Below are 24033 nucleotides of genomic sequence, written 5' to 3'. Positions count from 1 at the left end.
TGGGTGTGGTGGGGGTGTGAAGACGTTCGATCGGATTATGAAGTCAACACGCAGCTCTAAAGTACAACTGCAAGCTCGTAAAAGTCGGTAAATGTCTGGTTGGCTCGTCGGTTTCTCCGTCATGCATATTTTGTCATTTAGCATGCAAGTTATAAGACGGGTGTAACAGAGAGAAGCTGCTGTTATTTACCACAAAGGGGGTGTGTGGGGGGGGGGGTCTGGTGGCAGAAACCTGAGAGTTAGAGAGTCGAACAGAATCTAAAAATACCACGGCTGACTGAACAGGGCTTAAGAAGGAGGAGAGGCAGCGGCTGTCTCCACTGTCAAGTCGGTCTCTTGGTCTTCAGGGCATCGCGCCGCCGTCTCAGAATGAAATATTAGGCCGTTATAAGCAAAGGGAAACAAATCCATCTGAGAGCAGACAGCTAATTTAAAGTGATGGAGAGAACAATGTGGGCTTGTATCAGATATTGAATGTTTAATCTGCGTGGGGAGTCAGTGTGATGTAAAGTCTATGAAACGGTCATAATGGGACTGTGGATGGACTGTTTCTCAGAATGGGGGGAGGAGGACATTGAGCTCTTGAAACAAAGATGTGAGAGTTGGCAAACATTATTTTTCTTGACAAATTTGATAGTTTAGTTTTAAATGTGATGTCTCAGAGTGGGATTTAAGGCCTCGACTTCAAGATCACGTCCTGTCACATCTCTATAATCTCTTCTTCCAAGAATGATATGAAGGTGCAGCCGTTGAAACCTCTCGCCGCTTATTCTACTTCCTGTTTTCCTTTGTGTTCCTGCAACAGCCTCAGAGGAAGTCTACCAAAAGTTGTTCTGGTTGTTCTAGATATCAGCTGGTCACAACTATAAAAAGGATATATTGACATTGATGGACTATCATGCTGCAGCTTGTGTCATTGGTCATCAGCCGCCGCCACCACCGGTGTCTGCATTAGTTTAACTTAACAGGCCAAAGACTTTTGGATAGACTAGATTGAGGTTGGAAAACCTCAGTCTTGCACCTGGCATGCAAAACACATGTTGAAATTTAAACTCTGTGGTGATTTGAATTCATCTCATGAAAAGATACGTCTTCATTTAAAAAGGGGGCTGTTAGTGTTACTTTCTATTTACGGTCACTTAAAACGACGACAGCCGGCGCTCTGACTCCATACCTTCACATTTACAAAATCTGACTGAACAGGATTTTGAAAGAGATCTAATTAAGGTGCTTAAAAATTACGTGCTTCATACTTCCCTTGAGAAGGAGCCTCAGATTTTCCTTAAAAGAAATGAAATGAGTTCCTGTTTGGAGTGAGCCCAAATTAAGAGATGAGGTGAGGAAGTTGCACGATGCAGACTTGAATCAGCCTCGATGGCGTGTTTCCTCTCTGCGTCACAGCTGCAGCTCTCAGCTGGGTTCACTCCTCTCTCTCGCCACGCATTATCTGCAAATACAAGGTGAAAAGCTCGTGGGCTTTGGGCATACGTTAACACATCACAGGAGGGACGAATCACAAATCTGCTTCTGTCACACGCCGAGCCTACAAACACGCACCCCCTGACATACAAGCTTTATTTCTTGCTTCCTGCGTTTGGATGCCACATCGGTGCGAACGTTGCTCCACCGCTGAAAGTAATCGTATTAAAAGACTCGCGTCGCATCGATCCGTCTGCAAAAATAACCGACTGAGAAAGCAGAACAACACGATTTCATACAATTTGTCTTCTGTTTGTTGCCCATTAGTTTTGGGTCACACCGTGGAGAAGTGAGCAGGAAAGTAGAAAATACTCTGAATACATGTGCCACCAGTGTTATTCTCCTTTTTTGGCCTGCATGATGATTGAAGCATCAACTAACGCAACCAGTTCGACCTCAGGTAGCACAGTGTGTTTTTATTTTACCTTTTGTGTTTGCAGGTTGCTGAAATAATCAAATCATTCATTTTTTTTTCCTTCACTGCTAGCGATCCGGACGCTCGATCACACTTGGATTTTATCATTTCATTTCATGAAGAAAAGCTTCTTCAGCGTTGAGATTGCGGCAGCTCATTCTACACAAACGTCATTATGGAACATTTGTCTTACTAATTGAATAAAATACAGTAATTTCTTTCGGCATCGTCTGCTGTGACTAACATAATGCGCTTGCCTCTGGTCCTATGAATCATCACCAGATGCATACGTCTGCGTTAGCATGGATTCACCGCTACACCTATGAATCATGCAGTAATTGACTGCTTTGTGGGCTTTAACACGCATTTGCTGGAATTTGAAAAGTGCATCTTTTCAGCTGTGTAGCAAATGGCACGTCGCATCCTCCGAGGATAAAATTTGTTTGACTTAATGACTTGTGCTCTCGCGCTAAACTCATCAGCACAAACTTAATCCTGTCGGCTAAATATGAGCGGGAGCTAAAAATAGTCCCTGTAGCTAGAGTAGCGTGGGTAGTGGGCTACGGTTGTCTGGTTGATGATGGGGAGGCGTAGCCGGGGGGTGGGGGGTGGAGGACAGATTCGAGAAAAAAAAAAGATGTTGCGGAAGAATAGAAAATTATGCGACTGGTGGTTTTGTGTTCTCAAGAACCCTGAGGTGATAATAAAAAAAGCTCAAAAATAAATGATGAGTTTTTGAGGGGCGGGGCTGACTTTAACACCTGTGTTGTCAGGTTAAGAGGCTCTATGCATTGTGGTAAATGGGATGAGTTTGAATAATAGGAGCAGGGTAACAGATGGGCACCCCTCCCCTGAGCAGGTACGGAGAAGGTCTGAATCGATAAGACTCGGATGATAATGGGCTTGAAGACGGGCTGCCATGTAGAGCCACCGAGGGCGAGATCAGTCTTCTCCCTCCCCGTCTAAAGCACCACACAATGCATGACAACCTGGACAAAGCTTTCCCGGAGGTCCTTGATCTAATAGAGCCGTCTGCAGGAGAATCCACAGACGCCCCGGCAGCAGAGAGCAGATCGGAGTCAGGAAGGAAAGACGACGGAGGCGCAGGAGATAAAGCTCAGCCAGGAGCACTGTTGTTATCGTCTGTGTGTGTGTGTGAGTGTGTGTGTTTCCATCTGCTGGAGCCCCTGAAGGCTCCGCCCCGTTTCATCAGAAATCAAATATAATTTTTGAGAATAAAGAGAAAAATTCAAATCTTATTCAACCCATCGTTCCACAAATTGAATTTTTATGTCTCTCATGTTAAAACTGGATTATTTTATTCCACATCACAATTTATCAGCAAACGGATGTTTTGAAACATCAGGACCAGGAAGGAGGAATGTTCAGACCAATTTTTGTGAAGGCTAGGCAAATTTAAGGGTCAGTGTTCATCCCTTTATTTTATTCACAGACTTCCAAACAATGAGAAAGCAAATAATGAGTGTGTAATAAACCTTTGACAAATGCAGTGAGTAAATAATAACCGACAGGCTGTTTAAGCTTTAAACCGAGAAAGAGGACAACAAACACAGACAACAGGGCCTCGGAAATGCCACAGTTGAACTGGGGACGCGGTCGGCGGGAGATGAGTTGTTGTTTACTGAAGCGTCTCCTGCAGGAGGGATTGGAAGCCTGGGATTGGTCCATCCTGATGAACACGCAGGAAGGCTAGTTGTGCTCAAATAAATCTGGATCAAAGGAGAATGGGATTGTTTGTAAAAGAGAGAACTGTGTGTGTGTGTGTGTGTGTGTGTGTGTGATATCGAACTGCTAACTAACTCGCTGTGATCTCCCTCCGTCTCCTAGTGGAGGTCGATGCAGAGAACACGCAGAGAGTCCTCGGGGCTGAACAGGGGGGCGTCCCACCCCCCCAGGTCAAGCTGAAGGAGCGGCAGAAGTACTTTGAGGAGGCCTTCCAGCAGGACATGGAACAGTACCTGTCCACCGGCTACCTGCAGATCGCCGAGAGGAGAGGTGAGGAGCGCAGAGGTCATCCGTTCACACACATCGAGATTTTTTTTTGTCTGAACCCTACAAGGGAAAAAAAGAAACGTCTAATTAATATGCAGGGAAGGCGGAGCCATCTAGCATTCACAGTTCAGCTGGACATTGAGTCCTAATAATATACTGTATATTAGAGGTGTCAAACTCATTTCCACTGAGGGCCACATCAGCATAATGGCTGTCTTCAAAGGGCCAGATGTAACTCCTAAATGTAACTTAAAGTAATGTAAAATAAATAGAACTACCCCTTAATGTTATTTAACTCTAAATTTATTGCTTATTCAAGTGACAGACATTACAGTAACACTGAAAATACGTTTGCTTATTGCTCTAACATAAATCCTTTGAATTTGTCAGGTTATTAAACCCACAGAACTCCATCAATCGAGGATCAAACTATCCAATGAGTAAAGAAAAATAACATCAAACACAAGTTAGGACATTAACTTTCTTCAAAACGTTTTTTGTGGTGGGCCACATTTGGCCCCCGGGCCTTGAGTTTGACACGTGTGGTATACTGTATAGTCTGAGAGCTAATCACTGTAAATACACAAGAGCTGTTACTATGAAAAACACCACCACACCTTATAAATACTGTATATTCTTTCACCGGGATTGTAAAAGATTCTACTTCATGAGTTACTGGAAAAAAACATCCAGTGCTAAATTACCCAAAGGATGTGCAGAGATAATAACCAATTGAAACCCTCTCTGGGATGTTCACAGAAAAAAAGGCTTTGGATGTTAACTTGAGACCAACCAAAAAAATTTTCTTTTTAAACTGGCCGATCGACTGACTGACCAGTGGAAAAAAGTTTTTTTTTGAGCGAGCTCCCAACCGACCGTTTGACGGGTCGGAAAAAAAATATTTTTTTTGACACCCTGACCTGTGGAAAAAAAATCTATTTTTTGACCAACTGACCGGTCGAGAAAAAAAATTTTTTTTATACTGACTGACCGATCAAAGAAAATTTTATGTCGACTGCTTGGTCGGTCAAACCAAAAAATTTGGGGGGGTTTGGAAAAAAAAATTTTCCCAAAAATTTTTTATACTGCCTGAACAAATTTAAAAAAGAAAAAAAAAATTTTTTTTTGACTGACCCACCGGAAAAAAGAAAAATTCAGGCAGACCAATTGACCAACCGAGTAAAAAAAATTTTTTTAGACCGAATTTTTTTTTTTGACTGACTGACCGACCAAAAAAAAATTTCCACCGAAAAAAATTTTTTTTAGACTGACCGAAAAAAAATAATTTTTTTTTTAGACCAGCCGATCGATCAACCGACCGACTCGTTGGGGGAACCACTGCTCTGAGCCATCAAAAGCCACTCTGAAGGGAAACTCACACTCACCCTTTCTCCCTCTCTTTCTCCCCCTCTCACTCCCTCACTCTGCAATCTCACTGCAGGCGAAAACAGTTCTTCCCAGCAGGGAACCTTTTGTGCAAGGTCAGAGTGAGGGCTAAAAGAACATGTTAGAGGCAGTCACATGGAAGCGATGCTCTCAATGCAGCACCAAGACATTCATGACATAGCTTGTGTGTGTGTGTGTGTGTGTGTGTGTGTGTTTTGAAATTCCTCTGTATTTTCCTGATGTGCTTAGAAATAAAATCGCATCCGCACGACCTCGTTTAAAAAAAAAACAAAAAAAACAACAACCTCCATCCTCACCTAACCGCATAAGTGCGTTGGTGAAACGCGTTTATGAGCGTTACAACTACGTTACAACTTCCGTGAAGACCATGCGGGATATGCGGGACCGGGACTTCCATCGACGCGTCCCAGTCCGACCCAAACCCGGCGTCGGTGTCTTGGTCTGTCCGTGGGTGAGTAGAGACAGGATAGCAAAAACCGGAAACAATCACGCTGTTTCTAAATGTAAACACGGGTCACGTGCAGGCATGACATCACGCAGGCATGACGTACCAAAGCGTAAGACCTCGGTTACTGCCGCCCGCACTCAGACGCGGAACCGCAGCTTTCAAAAATGAACACTTTGGCTGGAGTTTTCAAAAAACATCGTTTATTCATTCATTTTAAAGGTGTGACGTTCATTTTATTGTAAAGTTGATCAATGATGGGACCTGTTTTTTGCCCAGAAGCAATAGCGTCACCAGACTTTGCCGTATTTTGAATTGTATACAGCTGTTATGTGGTGGTATTCCATGGAAACAGCATTTTTATAAAGGAACGTCTCAAAGGTGTTCCACGTACAAATTAAATGTCCTCGCCTGTCCTCGCCTCACCTGACTTCACAGATGTGTTGACCTTGATTGTAAAGTTGCGCCTTTTTTTAAAAAATATTTTGAGGTCACCATGGAAACGTGACCTCAAGGTGAATCTCAAGGGTTTTCAAACCCTGCGAACATTCTTGCTTCACCGAACTTCACAGACGTGTTAACTGTGATTATAAATTGTGCCTTTTAACATTTCAAGGTTTCTACTGGTGTTGTTCTTTGTGGTTGCCACGGAAACACGAGTTTAAGGTGACTCTGAAGGGTACTCACCTCTGTACCTGAAGTATAAATTAATCTCGACGCATAGAACCAGAAGATGAATTTCAGATCACTTTGGCTGTTTACACATTAAATCTGTGGTTTGTTCAAGCGTTACAATCTGATATATCACCCGTGTGTGTGTGTGTGTGTCTGACTTTGGGGGGGAGCCTCTATGAGAAATAACGTCCCCTTCTCTCTCTCTGAACTCCCCCCGTGCCGCCCTCCTCTGCTCTCCTTTCCTTGAGAGGTACAGTAGCCAATGGCGTCTTCTCACCGCTGTGTGCCGACCAATCATCTCCCTCTTTACCTCCTGTGTTTGCACCTTCCTGGTCCCTCCCCCTTCACCGTTCTCCATCCTCACAGTGCGCTGACTTTGGCTTTATGACGCATGCAGCTCATCGTTGGGGGGGGGGGGGGTCATTCCCTTTGCAAGGGGGTGAATCCAGGACTGCAGTCCGACTGCTGGTGGCGCTTCTGGTCTTCAGTTTTAATGCCGCTCCTGATCAACATGGCTTCACCTGTGTTAAGGTCCGGCGTCACGCCCCACTGCATGCCGGGAATTTTCCCGTTTCTCGTTTGCTTGATAATTCATTCGGTTCGGCCGCCTCTTCTGTTCAATGCAACAGAATATTTGATTTTTAGTTTATGAGGAAAATTCGTTGAGGTGCAGCTAAACGGAAAGACGTAAGTTTTTACTGATAAAGTTCTGATGAATTTAACTAACATGCCGTTTCAGGTGGTCTGATGGAAACCGGCTGTTCATGATCAACAATTATGAAAGGGAATTAAACCTCAGATCGATCTGCCAAATATACATCTACTTTATCCAAAAATGGGAAATTTAGACTTTGTTTGCAAAAATCCAAGCAGGTTTAAATAGTTCAACACAATTTTGCCTTTATTAGAGTAAAAACAACACACACACACCTACAAAATTGATTTCTTTGCTCCACAAAGAACAAGAGATACTTACCATTAAGGGCCTGAATAATTTCAGACTACCACTGAGTGAAAGAAGCATTTTGTCTTACCGTTTGGGGAAACTCTGTTGCATTGATGCAGTTAATTTGTTTTATGATGTTTGTTTTATTACTAACAGATGAGTTCTGTTTCCCAGCTGCGGAATGTTTAGACAGACTTTAAACGTACTGGAACTGTTCGTCACCTTCATCTACAACTTCCTGCTTCCTGTCGCGTCATTTGTGATTAAATCAAATGTTAATGAAGCGCCGCTCTGCCTGGACTCAGCTCCTTGTTAACCAGAGATAATGCTCCCCGCTAACCACCCCTGTCCTGTGTCCAGAGCCAATAGGAAGCATGTCCTCCATGGAGGTGAACGTGGACATGCTGGAGCAGATGGACCTGATGGACATGTCTGACCACGAAGCTCTGGACGTGTTTCTGCATTCTGGGGGGGAGGACAACAGCGCCTCCTCGCCCGTCACAGGTAGGCCTATGAGATATAACTTTCTAAACCTACCATGAAAGAATTCATGCAAAGATCCGTGTGTGTGTCCCCCCCCCAGGACCAGGTGTGGAGTCTTTCACCACAGAGATCAGCCTTCAGGTTCCCACCCAGGCCGAGCTCCGCCACAAGCTCTCCTCCCTCTCCTCCACCTGCACCGACTCGGCCAGCCAGGACACAGAGGCCGGGGAGGACGAAGAGGAGGAGGAGGAAGAAACGGAGCAGGGAGGAGTCGTCATCGGGGTCCGGAGGAGAAGGCCCCCCGTGGTGGTCGCCCTGGATGAGGAGGACGTTCACCCCGACACGGCGCTGACAGACAGGGAGGACCAGACCGCCAAAGACTGTGAGGAAACCCGGCCAAAGGTTTGAGGACACGGACCGGATTCCAACACACACACACACACGACTATTGGCTTCCCGTTGAAATTCCCGTCATTCTCGAGTGAACAGAGAGATTGCACTAACATCACATGACCTTGCCTTAACGACCACTGGTGTGAGTTCTGAATTGAATCTTGTAAGATAGGTTCGACTTCCTGTTAATATATTAGCATCGACTGGTAAGAGACGCACATAAATAGTTTGCATTACTCTGAGAAGGCTCTAATATTTCTGTGTGCATATTGAGACCAGGAACAGCCTGTTATTGATCCCTGATAGAAGTATGCGCTAAAATCATCCATGTGTCCTTTTTGCAGTTCTTGTCTTCATGACCTGCAGCGGCTAAAACTCCCTGCAAGGGTACATGTGTGAGAAATCTTCCCCGGGTTGCATGCTGTTCCCCAAATTTAAAATTCTTTTCCCTCTAGTGATGTGATATTATTCTGGTTTGGTGAAAGAAAAATATTCTGACGCTTTAAGCTTCAACGGATGACATTTAAATTGATGCAACCTCCTGATCGTGTTTATTAATTCCTCGTTGTCCCTTTAATAACTAATATTTGCACAAATCACGTTAACAAACGAGCTGCAGGGGCAGATGGATGATTTTCTGATATTAGCCAATAAGCTGGAACCCCAAAGCTTGTTGCATTTCATTTTTTTTTAAATGATAAACATCCTGCAATATTTAAATGTTAAAAGCAGTAAAGACTGTCATGCTATTGACCTTGTTAACGTGAAATAACCGCGAGTCGTTCGGCTGCAGGTAGACGTGTCCACACACACACACCCAAAATGTTGGGATGTAAATATTTTTGACTGAGGACCAAATCCACCGTCTGATCCGCTGAACGCCCGGGAGCTTTAACCGATCCAGATCTGTTTTTGTACAGAAATGTTTGACATTTGTGCAATGTGAACCCCCCCCCCCCCCCCCCAGTTTCTGACTTGTTGGTAATAAATGGTTCTCTCCCAGCATCGTTTTCTCATCCTAGCATTTCAGGAGTGCGTTGGAGAATGAAATGTGAGCGGGGTTTACGGTTCTGAGCGGCTTCCTGCTGCTGATTTACAGCCTGAGCGCCTTAAAAATGGAACGCTGACGCGGCGCGGGAGTGGGCGGAGTTAGGACAGACTCTGGGTCTCTTAAAAGCACCTGCACTCTCAGATGAGTGACACCTGATGGGGGGGGGGGGTTAACGTTCACTCCCTGGGTGAGATGAGGGCAGGACAGAAGTGATGCAAGAGGAAGGTAACAAATGCAACCCACTTCCCTTGGGGGGGGGGGGGGGGTAAAGGGTACGATCCTCATGCTACGCTTAATGCTGTTCATGTTGTGAAGGACCACTCCACTAGGGATGGGGGGCATTCTAAAATCACCAAGAATAAAAACATTCTTCCACACAAACGTCTTGCGTTTTTTTTCTAAACAAGCCTATCACAATAAAGGGGGGGGGGGGTTCAAAGGTCAGACAAGCTTAAATATTGGATTGTGATGGACGGCTTAATGGTGACCCACCTTGACGTGAAAGGTAAAACAGTGGAGGGGTTGGGGCTCAGCAGGGTTTCGGCATAGTTGGGGTGTACCCCTCCTCCAGTGGGGGCACACGTAGTTCACCAGAGGGTTGATCTGCTCCTGATTGGACGTCACTGGATCATCTGCTGCACTGGAAAGAAGAAAGAGACAGTTGATTAAATGAAAAACTTTGTTGTGTGAAAACTGTTCAATTCTTTCCTCTGGAGAGACATTAATGCTAAATACACAGATCTCAATATAACAGGATAAAGACATCAGTCCTTGTTTTTGACCGTAATGACACCAGACTTAAAATCATGAACTGTCTCACAAATGATTCCTTTTCCAATTTGATGGTAAACTGATTTCTATGGACAGAGGAATTTATTCATGTAAAAGCTAGAAAGACGTTACATCTGATTATGACTGGGAAACTAAAGAGAGTCAATAATGACGCTTATAATGCCAAAGTAGTCTTAAGACGAACGCATTATTAAACTGATGTTGTAGAGTTTGTCATTTCATTCATCAGAGTGAACACCGTTAACAGCAACTGATGTCAAAGCTCACCGGCACAAACAGATCAAACTGATTAATCACTGATTCGGATTAACTGCAGCTGTTCATATCCAGCCAATTACAAATACAAAGGCTCTGATCATGTTCGACACATGGACAGAAGTCTGAAGACAAAATATGAGCTGTAGCCATATCTGATCACCTGGATTCAACAAATGAATAAAATAATTTCAACAGTTAATGTGAAACAATTAACAAAACCAACAATGAACTGAAACACAGCTGGAAGTTCAGTTATCTTGCTGCTCCAATCATTTAGATTAATAATTTGGACCAACTAAACCTGATCCAAGTCTCTGTTGCACTTACCATCCTCTTCGCCTTCATCACCTTGTAGCGGTCAAAGTCAGACGTTTGGGCCACTGAAAGGACAAGAAGGTGACGTCAGGGTTAAAAGTTTCTTCCACAAGAATCCGCTTTGTGTCTGGTCAACGTACACTACAGGACATAAAGGACTGCTTTCAGTAAAAATAAAATGAAAAAAATGATGGAGAACTGTAAGCTATTAAAATTTGATGTTGAAGATTAGAATTATGCAGGAAATAATATTTTTAAACATGCAAATTGTTTATGGTTTAAGGGGAGCATTTTCATATCTGATGAGTCGAATGTTTGGAGTCAAAGATCAGCGACTACACCAGTTAATTATACAGAACAAGATACAATCAAGGTCTGTCACACTCATTTATTAATTATCAAAAAAGCATGAGAGCCTTTGGAATAGCTGTCAGATGGACTGTTTGGTCACTACCATGGAGGAACAACGTCACATCCCAGAATGAAACGACCAAACATGAAATGGGGACAGACAGTTTGTACCGACTGGATGCACCTGGACTGCTGACTTCCTAAAATTCAATGTCTGAGATTAATTTTTTGTATAACGTGCTGATTTCAACGTAAAAAAAAACAGCATCAAAGCAATGTGCACACTATATGACCCTTAATTTAACTTTTACAATGAAAAAATGTTGGAATTTTTTTTTTTATTATTCACACAAATGACTAAAAGTAGCTTCCATCAAAACTGACCAGAATCCTGGTGGAAATCCTAAGAGCTGCTGCCATGGTGACATCAAATACCAAACCTAAAATTGCATGGTGGAAAAAGCAAATTTCCTTTTTTTCCCTTTTATCTTGCCTCGATTTTCTTGTCCCAGCTGCTTCTCCCCACTCCTCACTGACTTCTGCCTCCTCCCAGTCTGTGAACCCGAATGATTACAAAAAAATGTCAGGAGACGTGGATGAAATTTGTCTTTGAATTTGAGTCTTTGAAGAATTTAATAAAGTTTGAGGTGGATCTGAGTCACTGTCTCCAACATTGTGAGACACTGTTTTGTCATGTTTTCACAATATCTAGAAAACTAATAACTACTGACCAATAGAGGTATAAATAATTATGATCTACTGCCAGAAAAGAAAGTGCAACCAAATTGAGACCTACACAGAAGAGAACAGGAATCGCTCCATGAAACTGGTCACATATTATGCAATTTCCTCCGGGATTAATAAAGTATCTATCTATCTATCTATTCTCTGGATATGTTAGGTTAAATGGAATAAAAAGATTCTACATCCCACATGGAGCATCATTCAATCCTTCCGTCTGTACTGTTCCACATCCGTCTTGACATTTCTAAAACCAACCAAACACACCTCATCACAAACACATCTGCCAGAATCCCCACACCTAACCTCGCAAAACCAAACCACAGGTGTATCACTCGCTTGGCAAACTCCATAGAACCATACATCACTGCACTACCTTCAGGGGACAGAAGCATTGATTTTAAGAAGGCTGATCTTGGGAAGCGCCTGATCCCTGCAGCTATAGTCGCAACAGTATAGTAGGTAGATCATTTTGACTTGGTCATTTTAAAAATATCAGCACCCCTGGCCTGGAGGGTTACAGATTGTAATGGGAATAATTTTGTTCAGCGAAATAGCAACTCCTCTGGCTTTGGAATGAAGGATGAGGAGGACCCCTGTTTCAATTTGTTCTGCTCACATATAGTGTGTCTCTTGGATGAAAGCTGTCTATTTTAATGTTTCTTAGGAACGTCAGCACCCTTTTCTTTTTGGCAGAACCATTTAGACCATTGACATCAAAGTTAACCTGCTCAGACTGAAGACTCCAGTGCACCGCAGAGCTACACCGAAGGCAAACAACCACTCATGCTTAATTTCACACCTACGGACAATTTGGAACTGGCCAATTCACCTGAAGTGTAAGTTTTTGGAGGTGGGAGGAAGCCGGAGAACCCAGAGAGAACCCACACACGTGGGGAGAACATACAAACTCCGCACAAAAAAGATCTGAACCCGGAACCTTCTAGCTGTGATGTGACATCGCTACCCACTGCGCCACAAAGAGCAAACACTGTGCTGCCCCATGTTTGATTGACAAACTGAACTGACATACTGAGTGTGTGGTCGTTTGGCAGGCGTCCTGAAGTCTTTATCACATTCCTGGAGTCATTCCTGAAGAGTTTAATGCTGATGGGGTAGCATACCGCTGGGGGTTGTTAGGAGGGAAGCAGTATATTCCAAATAGACTTAGAAACACATGCGGATAAATACTAGAAGGAAAGCGCTGCTACTAAAGCATAAATCTGCTTCCAGAGAAATTAATCAAACTATAAAACCCTGAAAACCCTCAAATTACAATCATGTGTTTATAATAAGATATGTATAAGTTATCAACCAATATACTATTTCCCACTATGGCAGATATGGATCTATTCCCGTTCTATAATTCATCTTTCACAATACCTGGACATAAAACCCATTTAAGCGACTCTGAATTCTCATTATCTCAGCCATGTCTCAGCCCCATCCAATTACAGTAAATCCCATATCCAGATTATAATTCTGATCTGTGATTATGATTTAGATCCAGTTACACACACTGTCAGTCGATCATAAGTGGGTTTTTTTTATCTTATCATTTGTATGTCATCCATGGCAGAGGTAAGAAAACAATACATTTGTACATTCATGTAGTTGATTTTAATTGATCTTTATATATAACTTTGTCATGATCGATCCACCTGAACTGCATGTTAACGGGGTGAGTGCTAGAAGCCAGAGAACCGACACATACATAGGGAAACATGCAAATTCAGAAAGGAACCATATTGCATCCATCCGTCCAACCATCCAACCAACCATCCATGTAAGACGAGACGACCGGAATCGTCTCGTCTACAGTTGCTTCTTCTGCTTTGTGGTCACGGGGTTTGCTGGAGCCCATCCCAGCGGACAACAGGCAGATGGCGGGAGTCACTCCACATGTGTCCCCCGCCTTGTCGTACCTGTGACCCTACAGGCCAAAGGTGATCACATGTATGCTGTAACACTGACTATACACGTGACTGTATGCTTGGATGCATACCTGGTTGTATACCTGTTTCCATACCCGTTTCCATACCTGTTTGGATACCTGTTTGCATACCTGTTTCCATACCTGTTTGGATACCTGTTTCCATACCTGTTTCCATACCTGTTTGGATACCTGTTTGCATACCTGTTTCCATACCTGTTTTTATACCTGGTTCTACTCCTGGTTGTATATCTCATACTTCTAGACTGGACATATATTGTTTTCGTCACGCTGTACATTCTTTGTGTCAAATGGCTCAAAGTTCTGTTTGAGGCACAATTCTGTCATATATATAGGCTACAAATATCTGAGATCAAAGAACAATTGATCAAAAAACGTGAAAAAAATTTCAACTAACGTGGGTTCTGTGTAAATTACACAGGTAGGTCAAAGCCTTGACTTACTCTCCTTGTGCTTTGATCTACGGTCTTTGTTACAGGCGTGCCCACTAAGAGACAGGCTAGCGCAATTATATACCAACTTAACTATACCCTCTTGTAATAATACACCCGTTATGTAGGCCAGTCTGGATTACAAGGCACCTGGCTTCGTAACTTGACCATGAGAGCAGACTCACATATGGCAATTTAAAATCATCAGCAGTTTAACTCAGGAATGACACTAAATTCTGCAGAATTGAAAATTCTGCAGTAAAATAGACCTAATCAATCTCACACAATATTACCGAATACAAAACCTCTAGAATTTAGAAGAGACCATATAAAATATAAAATAACCAAGTCATAATGATCTGCCTACTATACAAATGGAAAACATTTATTTATAAATATATAATCATATGTACAATTTATGTTAATTCACCTTGCTTAACCACAGCTACCCATATTCCAGTCACCCTCGGTTTAGTTAGCTTCGTGGCTAGCTAACTGAACTAGCTAGAGCTAACTGAACTAGCTAGAGCTAACTGAACTAGCTAGAGCTAACTGAACTAGCTAGCGATAAACAGCTAGCGTCGCTGGCTGTTTATCGCACGCCTCCCTTAATGCGGCTAGCGCGGCTAGCGCAGCTAGCTGGTAATGACGCGGTTAGTTTAACGCGGCTAGCTTAACGCAACTATCTGACACGGCTAGTGCGTCGTTTCATTCCTATCCAAATGCTCAGATGAACAGTTAGCGGACTTCGCTACTCACCAACGAACGGTTCCGTTCCCACTTTCCCTCATCGACATGAACTCCAAGCCGCGCAGGTCCAAGTCGCGTCTGGCACCAGGCTGGTGTCACCAGGTAGTTTGGGAGTCTCACCTGATTGGCTGGGAGTGGAAACTGCAGCTTACGTCATCCGCCCACTGAGCTGTCAATCATAAAACTATACTGTAGCTCTAGTCAGGGCTACAAATTTTGCGCATGCGTACTAAAGAGATCGAAAAGTCAGATGTCATGTGATTGGTTGACTTGTTTGTCAATCAAAAGACGCGTTGGCTGATAGGCTTACGTTTAGTATGTAATGGCACGTCATCTACACGAGTTTTTAGAGCAACCGGTAGATCGCGATCGACGTATGGAACGTACCTACTGTGTTGTAAATTCCCGATGTTTTACATCATCGTGACGTTCGATTGTAGTCAGGCACCCTTTCGGGGACCCCAGGTGCGTCGCGGGGTCCTGTCAGAGAGGTCCAGCGCCTTAATTATTTGGTTCCATCAAACTAGCCCCCCCCCCCAGCTTAATATCTACAATATACTGTATATACTGTCAACATATTGATGGACGCCCTCATGATTGATTTGTTTGTTTTGCAATGGTTTAGTTTTGTTTTAAAGTTTTGTTTGTTTAAATGCTATTTTCTTTTGCTTCTATTAAACAGTGTTTTTGTTGGTCATGTTAATGTTGAATTTATATCAGTTTACAAGGTTTATATACTTTCGGTCTGTGCTTTAATTCATGTTGTCTTGGTAAACATCCAATGGTGTGTTTTGTTTGGGTCGAGTTGTTTTAACGCATGTTTTTTTTCTTTATATTCCTAGAATATAAGGAACAGCGACAAATGTTTTCTTACAACTAAACACCCTTCAGAGACTGAGGATCCAAAGGTTCACATGAATAAGGTCGATAAAGTGACAAGCTGTGTTCAAATAAGACAAATAAGTTAGTCGACAACGATTCATTTTTCAGACTTTTTCTTGTCTTTTTAGTTCTGGGCGACATTCACCAAGAGAGATGAAACTTTTTTTTTTTTTATCAAACAAAAAGAGGCACAAGCAAATTGGAAAAAAATGACAGTGAATTGTCGGTAAGTTTTTATTAAACCTTAAGTACAAACTGCAAAAGTAAAAAACTGTCAATATAACCAACATGGGACTCTCTTTCCGAGTGGAGGGAAAGGCCGAGATGCGGCACTAATAAATTAAGTCACCAGAGACCCCACCGTGAGCAAGTAGTTTATACTGTAGAAAACAGAAGGAACAAAAACAGAACTGAAATCAAAAAATCCCATCAGAATAAAATATATTGTAAGGCCATAAAAACTTGACAACCACTTTTCATTATGTTGAAAACACCCGACTCGGTATTTTATTAAATAGTCCTAAAACAGTTCAGTCTTCTGCAGGGACAACAACCAACAAACTGGATTATAGGATTTTTCCTTGACAGTCACCACTGGCAAGCTCAGTGCAACATGAGTAGCTACTACATTTTTGTTGAATTTTCAGTAATGAAAATGTAAAAACCCATTTTTTTTTGTCAACATATCTTTTTTTCCCTTTTCTTTAAAAAAGTAAAGCTAAACAAACAAAACTAGGTTGGGGGGGGGCAGTCATTGGCTACTCAATATCTTCTTTCTTGGTGATATAAGCAGCACTTAAAAGTTTTATACACGTGTACCAGAGCAACCCTGTAAGCGTCAAACTCACATGGATGAAGAAAGGGAAATGTAAGGCTTTTTCTTCATCGAGCACTCTTCTCTGGAACGCTTCTCTCTTCTCTATTCCTTCGTTCCTTTCTCTCGTCCTCATCCCCAGAAAAAGGCTCAAGTATTTAAAGAAATTTACAGGATTATGTACAAAAAAAAGTGATGTTTTTTGTTTTTGTTGGACTTTTTCCTCTCTAGAATCACTCATAATATATCTGGAAAAAGTACAAAACAAAAAATGCAAAAGCCAGAAAAAAAAAATATGAAAAAACAACTTGGATTTGATATTTCACATTTTACACTCTTTGACTAGTGGCTCTAACTTTAAAATAACACATCAGCAACAAAAGTAAAAAAAACAACAACCCACAAATAATAATATAATATTAATGTTTACTGGTACAGATGAAACAAGAGGACTGGAAGAATGGAATGTTAACACGATTGCACATCTAGAACCAGAAAAGCCTAAAAGCCTTTCTGCCCTGTGGGGATGGGGGAGCGTGAGCTAGCCATTAACCGATAGCAGGCGCTAACCCCCGGATTTTAAATTTTTGTGTTGTTATACAGTAATTATAACCAACAGCACCAATAAAATGGATCTCCTCGCTGAGTTTCAGGCACGGTTTTCACTTGCTAGCGAAGGAGTGATCCCTCCATACGACCAGGAAGTGAGGTGAGCGATGACCTTTCACACGTCAAGCAGCTGCAGCTCCGCCCCTTCTCACATTCACCGACAAACAGAAAAACATCCACAGTGACGAAAAAAAATTGAACATACAGAAGACTTCCTGCAAAAAAGAACTAGAAAAAAAAAAAAAGCTAAAAATCAAAATAGAACTTGAGAGGAAAAAAACAAAACAAAACTAAAACAATAACTCAACATCGTCTCTTTCAAGTTTTTACCTCGCGTCGCCGCCACCCCCCCTTCAAAATATTTAAAAAAATAATAAAACAATGCAGGAGCTGCATTTAGAAAAAAAATCAATACAAAAGGACTCGTCTTCCTCAGATTGAGGACAGAGAGAAACTTTGGGTCACGACTCGATTCCATTTTCAAAAAACTGGGAAGGAAAAAACAAAAAAAGCCGCCTTTTTATTTTGTCCCACGTTCACATCTGAGTGACGCCTGATTGGGGGGGGGGAGTAGGTTCACTCCCAGGAGGGCAGGAAAAAAAGTGATACAAGACGATGGTAACAAATGCAACCCATTTCACTTAGGAGGGGGGGGTGGGGTTGGAGGTAAAGGGTGCGATCCTCTTGCTAGGATTAATGCTTTTCATGTGGTGAAGGACGACTCGACAAGGGAGGGAGGGGGGGGTTCTAAAATCATCCAGAATAAAAACAAATTCTTTCACACTAGTGCAAAAAAGACATCTTTCGTTTCTTTTTTCAGTTCCTTTTTTTATAAACGAGCCTGTCGTACTAAGGGGGAGTTGAGTAATTTTTTTTTTGGGAGGGGGACTGAGGTCAGCTTGGGGAGGGACTTTCAAAGGTCAGACAATCTTAAATATTGGATTGTGAAGGAGGGATTGATGGTGACCCTGCTTGATGTGAAAGGTGAAATGGTGGGGGGGGGTGTTAGGGAGGGCTCAGCGAGGGTCGGGGCAGGGTTTGGGCACAGTTGAGTCGTCCCCCCCCTCCTCCCCCCTCAGGACACAGCAGCGGCCTTGGGTATGTGGCTGGAGGACAGGCGCGCCAGGGACACCTCCACAGTGGCGCGCTTTCGGGGGCCTCTCTTAGCTGGAGATGCTTTGTTGGGGGTCAAGCCGTGGCAGGGGTCCCCGACGCCTCGACTGACGACGACTCCCCCCCCTCCACCAGTGGCGCTCTTTAACAAGGCCCGGCCGCACACCTGGTTCACCAGACTGTTGATTTGCTCCTGATTGGACGGCAGAGAAAGATGAAAATTAAAATGGACTTTTTCCAACTTATCTGATGTTATTTTGTTCTTCAACTCAAATTCCACCTCTGAAACAGTAAATACCAGAACATAAACACAGCTCATGTTGGAACAGCTATTCTAGACCACCGAGGTGATGTCGCCCCCTTCTGGACAGACACAGAACTGCACCCACAGCAGAAACAGCTGAGCTAACCTCATCGTATCGGTACATCATCTTAAGGCCTCTGCAAGACTTGTGCTTCTCCACGTAGCGCAGGGCACACTCCAGACAGAACACCACGTTTTCAGTCTCCTGAACCACCTGCAATACAAAAACAGGGACGTTACCGTAGAAACAGACTCCGGATTTCTTCCCCTCGCTGAGAGAAGCCTGATTATTCATGCACAGATCTGCATAACGACTGCATGATGCCGTTGGCAAGGTAATAACTTTGCATGTATAATATAATTGCATTTGAGTCATCATTTAATTGCATCATCTTGATTTAGAGACTTTGAAAAGCAAGCCATAAAACAATGCGTAAAAATAAATGTACAACATGCTTTTAATTACAACACAGAAGATGTAAAATCTGAAATAACCAGCTAGAAATATTCCTGGGCATGAATACAAACACACGACTTGATTCAAGGAAGTCCTTAGATGACAAATCTAAAGATTGTGTTTCACGCATGTGCGACATTTTCAAAAATAAACCACCCCGTCGCTAACCGCTCCCTCACCATGGACAGGTAGCAGAGATGCTGACAGATCTGGCAGCGTCTCTCGGAGGATTCCAGCGCCAGCCACTTCCCACGGGGCTTCTTGCGTCCCTCGCCGGGTCCCAGGCTGCCGTCGTGGGTGCCGTAACGGGCGGAGGAGAGCAAGCCTGCGTTATAAAGTTCCTGCCGTTGGTGCATCTCTATGTTCCTGTTGGAATAGAAAGACGGTCAGACTTTTAATTCAACAGAGGAACATCCTCTTATTGACCTCTAATTAATCCAAGTGCTTCCCACCTGAGGTCTTTGAGTAGGGCAGAGATGGTGGTGAGGAGGAGGCCGTTGTCCCTCTTGGATTCGGCAGTGGCGATCTGGTACAGTAGCTTCTCCATGGAGAAAGGTTTGGCTATATGACGACACTTCAGGTCCTGTGAGGAAGAAAAAACAAGTTATTGTTCAGCTGCCATTAGTTTTCTTGCTTTCGCCTTAAAAATTAAAGAGGTAGTTTAAGTAGGTGAAGTAAATATGATGAAGTGCAACCAGAATCAGACCAGAATCCTTTTTTTAATACTAAAATAAAATGTCCAAGAGAATATATTTCAGGTACACCGCCTTGTATGAATGTCATAACACCCTTGAGGGAAGTCGTTGCCTCGGCTATAAATAAGACGGCGTTGCTGAAGGTACACGTACTTCAACATAATCCCCATAATAACAGTAAGAAACATTTCCTTCTCTCCAATTACCTCTGTAATGAGGTCCAACGGTCCAGAGGCTCGCTCATGATCACTCAGAAAAAAATCTGAATGCGCTCCCGGGAGAGACTTACAGATGGAATTACACCTTAAAGTTCAGCTCGAGAATTAAACTCTAGGATCCAAGTTCATTTATCTGTTTCAGTTTCAATCATCTAGACATAAATCAGCACTTTAAATGCTGCTGAACACAGAAGGACGGCTTTTAAAGCGTCGCCTCGCAAAGCAGCCACGACGAAAAGTCTGATTTATATTCCGCATTAACAGAAAATATTCTGATTCCTTTTTTTTTTTTTTTTCTTTCCCGCGTCTGAACGTGTGTCGTTACTCATCCAGAGGTTCCTACGCTGACCTTTGCCGCCTGGTAGCCCAGGTTCATCCAGTGTGGCGTGGCGAAGTGCACCGTCTCCGACACGCTGTAGCCACAGCACACTTTAGAGACAAAGGCACCGGGGTAGCAGACCACGAACTGGCCGCTCCGCTGGACCGTACGGTAAACCTTGATGCCTTCACGGCACAGCACCTCCGGAGAGATCTGGAAGACGGGAGAGGAAGCGAATAAACGTTACAAATCCAGCAACAAAAACACATGCAAGATACAACACATTTGCAGATACAGAAAACACCGACCATGATGTTCTTCTCCAACATTTCTAGTCCTGGGGTGCCATTGGCCTGAAGCAGTGTGTGGACCACCTTGTCCAGCTTCGCCTTCTCCTCAGCAGGGACAGAATACCTGTGGATCACAGCAGGACATTACCAGGAGTCTGTCCACCCAGAGGAAACGTGCACACATGAGGAAAAGACAAACTCACCAAATGCAATCAGCACCAGTGTGTAAGTAATCAATATATGGAAGGCGATTTTGGTCTCGAGACCAGCATGAGGTAGAAAAGACCATGCCAATGTTGAGCCAGGGAATGGTCACCCCTGGGGAGTCGAGGGACAGAGAGAGAGATCAGGTTAGCTCCTAGCGTGTGAACGCTAAACCGATGATGATGATGATGATGATGCATGTGGGGGTTTCCTCACCAGGCACAGCACCAAGATGCCTCAGAATGGATCCAGCGTTGTTGGGGAGGACGGTGAGGTTCCATCCATGTCTGAGGTGAAGAGGAGAAGAGGTTTTTTTAGCTGCTGAAGGGTGCAGCATGACAACGTCCAGCGAGCGTGTTGTGATGTTTACCAATTACTTACTTCGAAAACGGTTCCGACTTTCCGGTGGGAAAACCGCTGCCGTGTGTACTGGTGTCCACCTTCCCACAATGCACTGCCACGTGGCAGTCTCTCTGCTCCACCAGCCTCCAGTACTCTTGCTGCAAAGGACAAAAAAAGAGAAGGAACGTTTGAAGAAAGGACTCGAGTCTCAGGTGTGTCCAATGTGTCAGTGAACAGCTAGGAGTTGCACGCTAGCACGTTAGCACGCTAACCTCGACCTCGGCGGCGCCGGGCTCCTTGTTAAAGCACATGGTCATGGTGTTCCGGGCTATCCTAAAGAAGTTAGTCAAAGACACCGATTTCCCCTGCAAAACAAGAAGGAATCAAACGTTAGGAGTCAAATACGACTAAAGGAGCAATAAACAAATCTGATTTATAGAAAACCTCACAGAGCAGAGAAAAAACAAACCCTCACCCTCTTTGTTAGTGAGAGTTGACCTCATTAAAGTATCTTTTATACTAAAAGCTACGGCTGCAAAGTAGTTCAGGAATATCTGACTGCAGAACGCACTGTAGGATATTTTCTAAGCGAGTCAGTGGCGGCGCTGACTCGGTGTCCAGGCCTCTCCTGGGGTAATTAGAGTTAATTATACCCTTGACGTGGACTTTGTTCTCCTGATAGAGGACAGAAATATAACCCCCTCCACGGGGGCCACTGGCGATGAAAACCGCCTTCAGGTCTGAGCCGTGGAGACAAGCGACGGGTCGTATTTAGACAAGCCCGTCCTGTCAGGACGGCGATCCCGTTCACATGTCACCGGGGGGGTGAATGGAGCTCCTGTAAGTCAGCGGCTGACTGACTGTAAGGGGACAATATCTCAGTTCAATCCGGGGGGGGGGGGGGGTTGGGTTACCAGAGGGGAAGCTGGTGGGACATTCCTACATTGTTCAGAACTAACAGAACCAACGTATATTAATTACAGATTTCTGCTTCATCCCATCAGGATGCAAAAAAACAACGTTTTTGGAACGGCTCGGATTTTAAGGAAGAGCTGATGCATCCGGATGCAAGAGGAACCTGCAGGAGGGGGCACACCAAAGAGTAAGAGCTGCAAAGGCTGCTGAGAGATGGAGAAAGAGGGGTTTGGATGTGGATGTGGATGGGGGGGGGGGCTACCTCCTCTCTCTCTCTCTGACCTACATTTCATCCAGCCAGAATCAACACAGCTGCCAGCAGGCAGGGAGGTGAGCGCATGCACACAGGAGGATTACTGACCACCTCGCTGCACACGGAGCCGCATGGAAAGACTGAACACAACCAAAAGCACCAGAACCAACGCTGCTGCTGTTCGCTCTCACGCCCCACAATCCGTCTGCAAAAACCAACGACTACCAAAGAAACAGTAATAAAGTTCAATAAAAAGCTCCCCGATTAAGAATTAACATCTTTTGCAATAACGTTCTTCCACAGAGAGCCGTAGCACCGATTTATAGCAGAGCTTAGTTCCTCTGAAGAGGGGGGGGGGGTATTTTGTGACTTAAAAATTGGCACAGTGGTATAAAGACACTCAAAATTTAATGGTGGAATAAAGGTTATGGGCGTCTCACACCTCGTGTGAGTCAGAGGGATTCCAGACCTGAACACGGATGACGTCACATTAAGGCAGGGGTGTCCACAGGGGTGTCCACATCAGCATAACGTCTGTCCCCAAAGGGCCAGATGCAACTAATAAATGTAACTCAATGTAATGTCAAATAATAAATGCAAAATAAATATCTACTTACTGTTAAATAACTATGAATTAATTACTTATTTATAAAAATATGTTTCTCTGTTCTAACATAAATCCTTTTATTTTGTCACACAGAACTCCATCAATCAAGGATCAAACTATCCAATGAATAAAGAAAAATAACATCAAATATGAGTTAAGACATTAACTTTGTTCAAAACATTTTTTGTCAAAGTTAAATGGGCTTAATGACTGCATTGTGGGAAATGTAGTTTTTGGTCACACTTTTGACTTATTTTTAGACACTCTTACCTTCGATGCTCTGGCGGGCCACATAAAATGATGTGGTGGGCCACATTTGGCCCGCGGGCCATGAGTTTGACACATGCACACTAAACTGTCTTTAAATTGTTGTGTTATGTTTAAAATTAAACGACTCTCAGTTTAATTACTGTCCAAAAATTCGTGTCTCAGTCGATGCAAAGATCGCTTCGACGTCATGAACTCCTGACCCCGACACGACCGGACCCTCAGTGGAACCGATCCTCACCTTGTTAATACATTTGTGCTGGTCGCCCAGAACGCCTCCGTCCTCCTGCTGGTGCTGCTCCTCCTCCCCGTGATGCCGCTCCTCTTTGCCTTGTTTTTCCTGAGCGAAGAGCCGGCGACGGCCCGCTTTGACCTGAGCCTCCAGCTCCTTCAGTCGGTGATAAACCCCGTTGGTGCGGTGGTGGTGCCCCGCCGTCCCGCCCACCACCCCGCCCGCCAGCCCGTTCTTGGGCTCGTAGCGCGGCAGCACCAATGCGCTCGGCGCCGAGGAGTCCGAGAGGCCCTCCAGGGGGCCGCGGCGCAGCTCCAGGTTCTTCTTCTCCTGCAGTACCTCGGCCTGCAGCCGGAGGCGCTCCTCGGCGCCGAGCGAGTCGTACGACAGGATGTACTGGAGGTAGGCCTCCTGGAGCTTGGCCAGCCGGTCCTGGGCCGACTTGGGGATGCGCAGGAGATCGGCCAGCTTGGTCCACTTCTTCAGGTCCATCACCTGCTGCATCCCCCCCATGTCGTTGATGAGCTGGAAAAAACGTGACAGGTCCACTTCACAGCCACCTGAGGGGGGGGGGGGAGCAGAAGGAGGAAGGTTAACCCCAGGAGGAGGAGGA

At 44.1% G+C, this 24033-nt stretch overlaps 2 protein-coding genes and 1 long non-coding RNA gene across 8 annotated transcripts in view; 1 reads left to right on the top strand and 2 right to left on the bottom strand.

Annotated features, from left to right (window-relative positions):
* Positions 1–9258, top strand: part of dtnbp1b (dystrobrevin binding protein 1b) — a 57702-nt gene extending 48444 nt beyond the window's left edge. For 3 of the 4 annotated variants that reach the window (XM_068333567.1, XM_068333568.1, XM_068333565.1), the window contains 3 exons: positions 3743–3910; positions 7741–7884; positions 7964–9258. In XM_068333567.1, coding sequence (XP_068189668.1) covers positions 3743–3910; positions 7741–7884; positions 7964–8271 — 620 coding nt within the window. In that variant the 3' untranslated portion in view covers positions 8272–9258. The remainder of the gene's footprint in view (positions 1–3742; positions 3911–7740; positions 7885–7963) is intronic. The other variant, XM_068333566.1, reaches the window with a different exon arrangement.
* LOC137607661 (uncharacterized) lies at positions 3310–15042 on the bottom strand. 3 transcript variants are annotated; one of them, XR_011038014.1, is made up of 5 exons: positions 14909–15042; positions 10685–10737; positions 9800–9947; positions 3716–3967; positions 3310–3624 (listed from the first exon to the last, which is right to left on the bottom strand). It is a non-coding gene; the product is annotated as an uncharacterized lncRNA (long non-coding RNA). The 3 variants fall into 3 exon arrangements; XR_011038015.1 differs by having other exon boundaries at positions 3310–3888; positions 14909–15040; XR_011038013.1 differs by having other exon boundaries at positions 3310–3967; positions 14909–15036.
* A 1099-nt stretch (positions 15043–16141) lies between these two features.
* Positions 16142–24033, bottom strand: part of jarid2b (jumonji and AT-rich interaction domain containing 2b) — an 87678-nt gene continuing 79786 nt past the window's right edge. The window contains exons 8-18 of the mRNA XM_068333287.1: positions 23430–23980; positions 21419–21511; positions 21186–21304; positions 21021–21091; positions 20804–20918; positions 20619–20724; positions 20341–20523; positions 19531–19661; positions 19258–19444; positions 18728–18835; positions 16142–18510 (exon numbers count right to left, since the gene is read on the bottom strand). Coding sequence (XP_068189388.1) covers positions 18280–18510; positions 18728–18835; positions 19258–19444; positions 19531–19661; positions 20341–20523; positions 20619–20724; positions 20804–20918; positions 21021–21091; positions 21186–21304; positions 21419–21511; positions 23430–23980 — 1895 coding nt within the window. The 3' untranslated portion in view covers positions 16142–18279. The remainder of the gene's footprint in view (positions 18511–18727; positions 18836–19257; positions 19445–19530; positions 19662–20340; positions 20524–20618; positions 20725–20803; positions 20919–21020; positions 21092–21185; positions 21305–21418; positions 21512–23429; positions 23981–24033) is intronic.

Source organism: Antennarius striatus, chromosome 14, assembly GCF_040054535.1.
Source record: "Antennarius striatus isolate MH-2024 chromosome 14, ASM4005453v1, whole genome shotgun sequence".
NCBI classification, from domain to species: Eukaryota; Metazoa; Chordata; class Actinopteri; order Lophiiformes; family Antennariidae; genus Antennarius; species Antennarius striatus.
Note: the sequence above shows the minus strand (reverse complement) of the source record. Positions and strands in the feature narration are given on the sequence as shown.